Source organism: Emiliania huxleyi, assembly GCF_000372725.1.
Source record: "Emiliania huxleyi CCMP1516 unplaced genomic scaffold EMIHUscaffold_1145, whole genome shotgun sequence".
In the NCBI taxonomy this organism is placed as follows: Eukaryota; Haptophyta; order Isochrysidales; family Noelaerhabdaceae; genus Emiliania; species Emiliania huxleyi.
This window is the reverse complement of record NW_005201519.1, coordinates 1-10,305: the sequence shown is the minus strand read 5'-3', so window position 1 is coordinate 10,305 and position 10,305 is coordinate 1. Positions and strand designations below refer to the sequence as shown.

Sequence of the window (10,305 nt, the reverse complement as noted above, 5' to 3'; positions counted from 1 at the left end):
CTACGAAAAGAAAACACGTTTGCGACGCAAGGTCTGAGTGCGCTCTAAGAGGTGGTACGGGGTGTCCAGGGTGTGGAGGCGAGCTGGAGGGGACACCGTCGTCACCGACGAGTGGGAGTGCGTGTTCCGTGTGCGTAAGGTAAGGCAAGGTAGAGGTTCTGGCCACACACACCAAGTGGTGGGGCAAGGGGGGGTGACCCTCGCATCTCCAAAAAAAGAAATTGCTTTGACCCAAAATACTCGGCACAGTGCTATCCCCTCCCCCCCCTCCCCCCCCCCTGTCCTCTCCGGACTAGACATGTGCACTACATTGCCTGGGGGTGGGGTGGTGGGGCCTATCGGGGCATGGTGGCTTGTTGTAGTGGATATGAGTTGTGGGCGTGGGTCGCCGGCTTTCGCCAGCCTCTCTGCAGGCATCCTAAGTTCGGCGGCTCAGCCTCCTCGGTGCCAGGGATCGCGCGGGGCGCAGCACGCCCTGTGTCGTCTGCGCGAGATCCTAGTCCCTGGTTCACCGAGGCGCCCCCTACAGGGAGTCAGCTCAGCCGCTTTCCTTGTAGTGTGATGCCTTTAAGTTTTTAGGTGTTCGATGTGCTAGCTTGTGAGGCCTTGACAAACTTGATCTCTCGTGGGTGAGTCGTCGCCTCCGCTGTGGTGAGGTGGTCGAGTCCCACTCTCCTTAGTTCTTCATTCACTCGCCTGCTCAGTCGTAGCCTGCCGTAGTAGTCAATCGTCCCCATGGGTTCTACTTTGCTGCTGATTTCTTTCACGGTCGAGTCGCTGACTTTTGGGGGGACATGAGCTCGCCAGGACGTCGCCGATGGCTCAGCGCGCCTCTTCCCGCCAGCGCGGGGCGGCCTACCTACAGGAGCGAGGGGGAGAAAGACGGAACTGAGCCCTAGGTTCGTGATCCTGTCGCCGGCAAGGGCTGGGAGATAGGGGCGGCAAGCGACGGGCGGGTCCGCGACCTTTTGAGCGCCCATGAGCTCGCCGGGACGTCGCCGATGGCTCAGCGCGCCTCTTCCCGCCAGCATTAAACGGCCTACACACAGGAGGGAGGGGGAGTGAGACGGAACTGAGCCCTAGGTTCGTGCAAAAGCGCCGGCAAGGGCTGGGAGAGGGGCGGCAAGCGACGGGCGGGTGAGCGACCTTTTGAGCGGTCATGAGCCGGCAGGGAGGCCGGCGATGGCTCGGCCAGCTCCTTCCCGGCGGGTTCTCGTCGGGCCGTGCCTGGTCGGCGGGGCTCGGGTGAGGTGAGCGGGCCCGGGAGTCGCATCTGCGCGTCCCCGGCAGTGGCAGTGTGGGGGTAGATGGGAAGTGCGGAGATGGGAGGCAACGCGCCTGTTTGATGGCCGCACGAGGCAAAGTTGGGCGCTCCGAGCGTCTTCTCGGCGAGAACGAACGGGCTGTGTATCGTCGGGGGGGTGACTGAGAGGGAGGTGGTCGTACGCTCACTTTGTCGCATGTCGGCCGCGCGCGAGGTGAATACTTTGTGTGAGGCGCGCAGGAGGCGAGGGTGGGCGCGCCGGCGGTCGAGCCGCCGAACAATTCGACGTCGCGCAGCTCCGCGCCGGCGGGCACGACCGAGCAGATGCTGTCGGCGGCGGTCACGCGACGAGCGAGAGCCGCAGGGACCCTCTGAGAGCCAGGCGCCGAAAAGCGACGCGTGAGCGGCGGCCGCGATCAGCCACCTGTGGGCGGTCACCGGGGTCGCGGTCAAGCTCGCGACGGGGTGAATCTGGTGCGTCTAGTATCACTGGTGGGCTGGGTGTGCAGCAGCCGCGCTCAAAAAGAGGCAAAAAAACTCGACAGCTACTTTGAGTGTCAGCTTTCTCGACACACCGTTCTCGGCCCGGCCAAAAAGCTGCCTGGCTGGTGGTCGCGCGCAGCGCGTCGGCGCCGCTCCTACTGGTTGGGCACCTCGGCTGGGTCCATCGGCAAGAGGCCCGCGCCGTCGGGCAGCCCCGCGAGCGCATGGGCGGCCGGCGCGAGCGGAGGACGGCGGGCCGAGATCTCGCTGTCTTCGCATGAAAATCACAAGGGAAGGCGCCAAGGGGGGGGGCCGAATAAGATACATCACCGTGATGCCACACCCACAGCAGGGCGGGCGAGGCTGTCGGCCCGCAGTGCGAGGGTCGCTTAGTGCGAGCCCTCGCACCGCGGCTTCGCCTCGCTCGGCCACGCACTGGCGCGCAGACGCGGGCTTGTTCCTGCTTCCTCCCCTGTGTGCCCCGAGAGTGTCTAGCGCCTCGTCATGCGTGATCTAGCGTGCCAATGTTACCCAGCGACATTTTTCTTGTAACGGATTTAATATTGGTTATTGCAAATTTGGAACGCGTCGCGGTCATGCAATTGCGGGCGCACTCCCCGAGGCCGAGCACCGCCGCGCGGCCAGCGGCCGCGCGCCGGCCGCGGGCCCGGGTCCCCCCCCCCCCCCCCGCTCTGACCTCCACCGACGTCTCAAACGAACAACGACAACACTACAGTCACCCGAGCACACATCTCAGCGGTGCATGATGACCCTTCGGCGAGCGTGTCCTCGACGGAAGCTCCCAAGCTCCACCCAGAGAGTCCGCAGGATAGTGGCCACGCGCTTCTTCTGAGCAGCTCGCGCTATCAGCGCTGGGCCGCCTCCGCTGCCATCCTGGCGGCGGTCGCCCTGGCCATCGCAGCGGCTGCAGCAGCACGCCGCGCCTCTGCAGCGGCCGCCGCCTCCTCAAACGCCGTCTCGTCCCCCTCACGCGCCGCCGTGGCCTTCTCCATCGCCACCGTGGCCTCCTCCATCGCCGCCTTGGCCTCGTCCAGCGCCGCCACGACCTCGTCCATCGCCGCCCTGGCCTCCGCCTGCGCCGCCCTGGACTCCGCCCGTGCAGCCTCGGCCACAGCCAGCGCCGCCACGGCCGCCGCCTCGGCCTCCTGCTCCTCATCCGCCTCCTCCTCCGCCTCGTCCGCCTCAGCGGCCAAGCGTGCCGCCTCGGCCACCTCGGCCGACGCCGCGGCCTGGCTCTCCGCCATGATGCCGAACCGCAACCTCTCCTCGGTGAGCGTCTCGAGAAGCCGGAGGATCCTCGCCTCCTCGGCCTTCTTCGCCGCCTCAGCTGCGTCTGCCTCCGACGGCGCCTCGATGCCCTCCTCGGGCTCCTGCGACGGCCCCGTCCCGCCCGCCCCGCCGCCCTTCTTCTTCTTCTTGCCCTTCTTGCCCTTGGCGCGCTTCTCAGCCTCGACCTCCGCCAGCAGCTCCTCGGCGTGCCGCGCCGCCTCCTTCTCCTCCGCCGCCCTCTGCGCCGCCCTCTCCGCCGCTCCTGCGGCCCACGCCGCCTCTGCCGCTGCCTTCTCCGCCGCCTTCTCGGCCGCCGCATGCTCCGCGAGGGCGCGCACGCACTCGGCATGGCCCTGCTCCTTGGCAAGCTGCAGCGCGGTCTTGCCATCCGTAGTGCGCAGCGTCACGTCTGCGCCCGCCCGCAGCAAGCGGAGAAGGACGGCGGGGCGGCCATAGAAAGCGGCACCAATCAGTGCGGTGTCGCCGCCGTTGTCTTGCAGGTCGATCGCCGCGCCGTGCCGGATCAGCGAGTCGACCACTTTCTCGTGGCCGTCTGCGTGCGTCCGGGCGGCGGCCATCAGCGCGGTGCTGCCGAGAGTAGTTTGCTGGTTGATCACCGCGCCGTGCCGCAGCGCCAACTCGACTAGCCTCTCGAAGCCATTCATGGCGGCGAGATTCAGCGCAGTGCCGCCCTTGCTGTGCTGCAACGAGGCATCCGCACCGCGCTGGATCAGTGCCTCGGCCAGCCCCGCGTGGCCGTAGGTCATTGCGAGCAAAAGCAGCGTCATGCCGCTCACAGGGCCGTCCGAAAAGACGTACTCGAACGTCGCGTCGACCCGCCCGCCACCGTCGAGCCACGCCAGCACCGCCTCCTCGTCGCCTCGCTCAGCCGCGTGCGCAACCTGTTCTGGCACCGCACCGCTGCTCGGCTTGGCCTCCAAGCCACCCTCGCCGCTCGGAGCAGAGGCCGCGGCACTCGCACCCACCGCCGCGCCTGCGCCGCCAGCCTCAGCCGATGGCGCCATGCTCCGGCGCGCCGCCACCTCGCCGAGATACGTCTTGAAGGCCTGGACGCACTCGGCGTGGCCGTCCTCCTTGGCCCACTGCAGCGCCGTCTTGCCGTACACATCGCGCAACGTCATGTCTGCGCCCGCCCGCAGAAGGCGGAGCACGACGGCGGGGCGGTTGTGCACTGCGGCGAGCATCAGCGCGGTGCCACCGTTCTTGTTCTGCAGGTCGATCTCCGCGCCACGCCGCAGCAGCAGATCGACCACCCGCTCTTTTCCGCCTTCGGCAGCCGTTGCCAGCGCCGACCAGGCGGCGGAGTCCTGTGGGTTCAACTCCGCACCGTGCTGCAGCAGCATCTCCACCATCCGCTCGCGGCCGTAGTAGGCTGCAGCGTTGAGCGCAGTGTTGCCGCGACTGGTATGCAGGTTGATGTGCGCGCCACGCTTCAGGAGGAGCTCGACAATCTGCGCGTGCCCGCTCTGTGCGGCGAGGATCAGCATGGTGCGTGGAACCGTACGGCCGCGAACCTCAGAGGGCAACTCAGCGAGAGTGTCGGCCTTCCCGCCTTCATTCAGCCACGATCGCACTGGTCCCAATCGGCCGTTCGTAGCCGCCTTCAGGACGTTATTTGGGACTTCGCCGCCCGGCGCGCTGTCAGCAGGCGGCGGCGGCGTGCGGCGCGGTGCGTTGGCGTGGAAGGCGGACATTGGCACCCGGCTTTCTTTTTACCTTCTAAAAAATCTTTTCAAAGGAAATCTGGACTTCTGGAGGCGTGCAAGAGAGGGAGAGGGCGTCGAGAGAGACGTGCGTCTGTGCGCGGTTGACTGTGATCTGTGTCGAGCCCGGCGCCGCTTCACGAGCACGTGATGCTGCCGCCCCCCCTGAGCGGGCTACCCCGCGTCACGGGGCCCAGCACTGCCCGGGCAGCTGCGGCTCGGACCCCTTTTTGAAGTTGCAGACGGGCGCGCACGTGGGCGGCGGTCTCCAGCTCGGCCCGAGGTCCAGCGCGACGTCGATCGCGCACGCCTTCTGAGTGGGCACCTGCTCACGGAGCAACGCGTGGGCGGCGCCTTTTCCCGCGGCGGCGCTGGGACTGACGCTAGTGCACAAGTGCTCGTGGGGAGCAATCCCGGAACGGCGGGCTCCTCTCGGCTCCTCTCGGCTCCTCTCGGCTCCTCTCGGCTCCTCTCGGCTCCTCTCGGCTCCTCTCGGCTAATCTGCACGTGTGCGCAGTCCCGGCAGGGCGGGCTGCTGTCGCAGTGCAGCGAGACGGAGGCGCGGCGCGCTTTCGACCACACCGCGCGGGTCTGGTTGCAGAGGGTGCGTTGCTTGTCCCACGGCACCTTGTGCGCCTGCAGCAGCCTTGGCAGGTAGCCGGTCACGCCCGCCTTCCAGCGGTCGTGCCACGCCATGTACCGCCGGAAGCCAACCACGCGCAGGTGCGGCAGCTGCGCCATCCAGTACCCAAGCTGCACGTCGTCGTCGATCCGTCCGGAGCCAGGGCCGTGGTACGGGGGAGCCCGCCCGTCCATCATCTCGCGTGCACGCTTCAGGTCGCGCGAAAAGAGGGGGCTCCTGACGAGCCAGCGGACGGCGGACGAGGAGAGCATCACCAGAGGCCCTTTTGCAAAGGCGAGCGGCCCCACGCACAAGTCGGGCTGCCTCGGCGTCGTCAACGAGACAGGGTGCTGAGCGGCGTCGTGCCCCAGCGCCTTGCGCGCGCTGGTGCAGTTGCGCCACACCTTCTTGCGGCCGTGCCGAGCGGCGCCGGCAGAGAGTCCGAACCCCGTCGAGTGCAGTGTCTGCGTGCGCCACGAGTACCACTCGAACACACCGGCAAACACCGGCTGGGAGAGGCGCGCAAGCAGTGACGCGTGCGCCAGAAGCATTGGCGGCGAGAGAAAGACGTCATCGTCGCCTCGCCCGATCATCGGCTCCGGCTGAGTGGCCGCGTACCGCAGAAAGGCGGCGAGCTTCCAATAGGTTGCGACGGAGCCCGTGCAAATCTTCCCGGCGGGGCAATTGCGCGGATCCGTGTCGCTCCGCATCCGCTCGCCCTCCGTCACGTTGACGACCAGCAAGTCGGCGCTGTCCTCGAGTGGCCGGCCGTGCCCCACCACAAACTTGACCCGCAGCCCCGCTGAGCCCCCGCCGAGCTTGAGCCACGTACAGCGCAGCAGCGCGCGCCTGCGTGCGGAAGTGCGAGCCTCCCTCTCCCACGTCAGCCGATGCCACGTGCACTCTCGGGCGCATGAAGGAGTTCAGACACGCGTGTCCCTTGGCATCTAGGAGCGGCGCCGCTCGCGGCTGCCGCTGATCAGCCCGAGCAGCAGCAGAGGCGGCGCCACAGCGCCCGCCGTGGCGCCGGCATCGGCGGCAGGGGAGCGAGGCGAGGCGGCGGAGAGCGCGGCGGGCAGGCGAGGCGCCTCGTCGAGCGCGAGCGAGAAGCCTCGCAGCGGGACCTGCTCGGACACGTCGCGGGCGCGTCGCGGGCGCGTGGTCGTGTCGCGGGCGTGTCGTGGTTGTGTCTGCGTGGAGGCGGCGGTGTGCTCGAGCACACCGTAAAGTAACTCTTCTTCTGGCCCTTGCCCGAGCTGAGGCGGTCCAGGCAGCCGTCGCCATCCTTGCCGACGCAGAGCGTCGCGTTCAGCTGCCGACGCGGATGGTAGGCAAAGAGGGCCCCCCAATCGGGCACCCTTTTGCTGCGCACGCCTCGCCGCTGCAGATGACCGGTGCTGCGCTGGCCAACGTGCGCCTCCTCCGTCGGCATCGGCCTCCGAGTCGGCTGCAGCCTGTCGCGCTCGTGACTGAGAATCGCACCGACGATCGTGCGGCGATCGACCTCGCGCTGAAGGCCGTCATGTGCCTCGGCAGCCATCCTAGAGCAGAAGAGCAGTCGCAGGGTGGGCGACCATCCGACGGCGTGCAAGAAGGAACTTTTGGCGGCTCACACACAGAATTTTCACAACAAAAGGCTCTCCCACACGCACGATTCACACGACAGACAAGGCGCAGACGACGGCACACACACAAATGTGGTCCTTGCGCGAGGGGAGCTCGATAGACTCGAGGGGCCAGGATACGCCGCAAGGAGGACGGAGTTGCGCCGAGAGGCGAAAGAAGCCGCGAGAACAAGGGACCGGCAGGCGGCGGCGTCGCAGGACGAGGCAGAAGAGAACGACGAGACAGAGGGGGAAGTGACAAGGGAGAGAACGACGAGAGTGGGACAGCCGCGAGGTGGCATGAAGGTTGCAGCGAGAAGCGGCGAGAGACTGCGAAAAGAGATACGAGGAGGCAGACCCCCCAGGGTGGGCGACGGCTAGCGCTTCACACCCTCCTCTCCTTAAAATCCCTGTGTGGTGGCGGCGTGCCGTTCTCCCATCCCTCCCTTGGGTTGTGTGTTTTCTTTCTTTTAGCAGACTGGCGGCCGCGAGGTGGCATGAAGGTTGCAGCGAGAAGCGGCGAGAGACTGCGAAAAGAGATAGGAAGAGGCAGACCCCCTAGGGTGGGCGACGGCTAGCGCATCACACCCCTCTCCTTAAAATCCCTGTGTGGTGGCGGCGTGCCGTCCTCCCATCCCTCCCTTGGGTTGTCTGTTTTCTTTCTTTCTTTTAGCAGACTGGCACGAACTAGCACCACAAAAGGCACAGCAGACAACGGCCCCTTATGGGCCGTCGAAGAGGCCGTCACACAAAAGAAATGCAAGCACGAAGAAAATTCTATAAGCAAAAGCCTCTCTATCTCACAGCAAACACGCACAGAATGAACCCTCCCATACGTGCTCGTGCTCCTCCTTTGCTGTCCCATCTCCTCATCTCTTTCCCGCCTGGGCGGGGCGGTGGGCGGGCGCGCGGTGCGGCATGGCGTGTGCGTGTGCGCGACTGCAACGAAGGACCGCTCGCAGAGGACCATTGGGTTTGTACTATTAACAACGAAGGCGCTCTCAAAAAAAACATAACTGCACATTGGGATTCTGCAATGCCGCGCCCCGCGCCTCACCTCACGCGCCGAATGGCTCAGGACTCCCCCCCTAGCTCTAGCACGGACGCGCTTAGGAGCGCAGGCGCTGGCGGGGCTCCGAGCACAGTGCGTGCGCTCCCATTCTTTCTGTTGACTCTGCGCGCGCCCTTCCTCCTCCCCGCGAGAAGAGCTCGCGTCGCGCGTGGGCGAGGTCGTCCTCCTGGAGGATGGCGTGGACGGCCAGCATGTCGTCTGGAGACAATTTGTGGTAGCTCGTCGAGCGCAGCAGTCCCAGCTGAAGACTTTGGGCCCGAGCGCCGGCTAGGCGCCACCGCCCGGCCGAGTCGTTGGCCCCGCGCGCTCGTCTCGCGCGTAGCAGCGTTTTGGCAAGGTCCGGGAGCGCCGTCAAGGTGTCGACAGTGATCGCAGATGGCCACCGTTTCGGCCTCATCTCTGGCGCACGGTGGTAGTCGAGGGGATGCTTCGGCCTCTCTGGGTAGTTGGGCCAGCCTGCAGCGTGCCTGATGCAGCCGCCGAGCCACCTGTCGCTCCAGAAGACGCGCGCCAGCGGGCAGTGGCGGATGGCATCGTCCGTCCACACGAAGGCCTTCCGGTTCAAGAGCATAAAGTCGCCCTATTCACAGCCTGGCAGACGTAAAGAGACGCGTTCACAGCTCCGCGTCGAACTGGTCGCCTCCCGCGCGTGAACAAAGTCGCCCCAGCTGTGGCCAAACACTTGACCAGTGTACCAGAACTGGCGCTCTCTCACCGGAGCCAGCAGGCAGTCGACCGCCCAGCGCACCGCGTGCATGTCGACATACGTGTCGTCCTCGGTCATCACGATCCACTCACACGCGCTGGCAAAGCGCTCGCGCGCCGCGTGGAATGCCCACTCGAGGCGCTGCGCGTAGGCTCGTGGCTCGAGCCTGAAGCTGTCGCGGATGGAGTCGTCCAAGACGACAAGGTTGTCGTTTCGGAGCGCCGGGGTCCTCTCCGAGATGTGCGGCGCTGATGCCGCCATGTGCTTGGCCAGCCTCGCAGCCGCGGAAGCACGGAGCGAGGCAACGCGGCTCGAGAGGTTCTTCTGGTCAAAGAGCGAAGAGATCCCGTGGGCGGAGAGCACAAAATGAAGGCTCGTGTTTGCAGGCAGCGGCGTCGTCGCCCAGGTGACAGCGACAGAGACGAGCCGGTCGAGATACGCAGGCCTGCCAGCTTCGGTCAGGACAAAGATGCAGATGGGGCCGCCAGAGGGGCAACGGTGGCGGCGAGCGCGCGTCGCAGCCCTCCGACACGGCTGCTGAGGCGATGGCGCCGCAGGCTCGCATCCGCAGGTGTACAATTCGTCGTACCGGTACCCGTCGTACGAGAAGTTCCCACACAAGAAGTTCCCGCCGCCGTCACAGCGAAATATCCCACGGCACTTGTGAACCCACACCTGCCGCGGGTCGTTGGCGAGGCAGCCGAAGCTCACTCCTGGATTGCATGGAGCAATGCTGGTCTGACGCACGAGACGGACGGAGCACCGGGAGTCAGGCATCCGGGAGGGAGGGAGCCGCGATCGACGATCGACGAAAGGGAACGCTTAGGGCGCCGGCACCCCAGCGTAGAGGGCGTGGTGTGGCCCTTTTGGTTTCATAACATCGAAGGCTAAGCTCAGCAAATAAAAAATTAAAAAACCGAGCTCGGCGGGAGACGGCGCCCAGCCCAGGTTTCCGGCTCCTACCCAGATAGGGGGTCTGTTGCCCATGACTCGCACCAAAACGCCCTACCTACCTACCTATTGCGGGCGCCGACCGCCAGGCTCCGTCCGTGCCCCACCTACCTACCTATTCCCAGGCCGCGCAGCGAAGCGAAAAAATACCCGTTAGCCCTCTGTGAATAGGCTCCCAGCCGGCTTGTACCGCGGTGCGCGCCGCTCGCGAGCCCGCCAGAGCATGGCCTACCTACCTATTGCATAGGGTCTAACCGTGGGGAACAGACCCCCTATCTGGGTAGGAGCCGGAACCCAGGGTGGTGGCCATGAGAAATGGCATTTTTCTTCTTCCTGGCTCCTCACCTGTTCTTCACCTTCCTACCTAACCTAACAAGAGAGACCCGCCCCTGTCTATGATGTAACTTATTCGGACCCCCCTTCGCGGTTCTCGTTTTTCGTGCCAAACCAGCCGATCTTGGCCCGTCGTTCTCCGCTCGCGCCGGCCGCCCATGCGCTCGCGGGGCTGGCCGACGGCGCGGGCCTCTTGCCGATGGACCCAGCCGAGGTGCCCGACCAGTCGGATGGCGCTACGCGCCGCGCGCGACCA

General features: G+C 66.1%; 3 protein-coding genes across 3 annotated transcripts; all 3 read right to left on the bottom strand.

Moving 5' to 3' along the window:
* Positions 1-4,945: 4,945 nt before the first annotated feature.
* Positions 4,946-5,624, bottom strand: EMIHUDRAFT_373011 (hypothetical protein; the record flags this gene model as incomplete). Its single annotated transcript, XM_005791222.1, has 2 exons — positions 5,269-5,624; positions 4,946-5,086 (listed from the first exon to the last, which is right to left on the bottom strand). The coding sequence occupies exons 1-2, from the start codon at positions 5,578-5,580 to the stop codon at positions 4,946-4,948; spliced, it is 453 nt and encodes a 150-aa protein (XP_005791279.1). The 5' UTR covers positions 5,581-5,624.
* A 318-nt stretch (positions 5,625-5,942) lies between these two features.
* Positions 5,943-6,953, bottom strand: EMIHUDRAFT_446879 (hypothetical protein; the record flags this gene model as incomplete). Its single annotated transcript, XM_005791221.1, has 3 exons — positions 6,606-6,953; positions 6,344-6,507; positions 5,943-6,232 (listed from the first exon to the last, which is right to left on the bottom strand). Coding segments are annotated over exons 1-3 (771 nt in total), but the record flags the coding sequence as incomplete, so codon positions are not given.
* A 1,002-nt stretch (positions 6,954-7,955) lies between these two features.
* On the bottom strand, positions 7,956-9,636 carry EMIHUDRAFT_446877 (hypothetical protein). Its single transcript, XM_005791220.1, has 2 exons — positions 8,709-9,636; positions 7,956-8,639 (listed from the first exon to the last, which is right to left on the bottom strand). The coding sequence occupies exons 1-2, from the start codon at positions 9,540-9,542 to the stop codon at positions 8,097-8,099; spliced, it is 1,377 nt and encodes a 458-aa protein (XP_005791277.1). The 5' UTR covers positions 9,543-9,636; the 3' UTR covers positions 7,956-8,096.
* Positions 9,637-10,305: the final 669 nt, after the last annotated feature.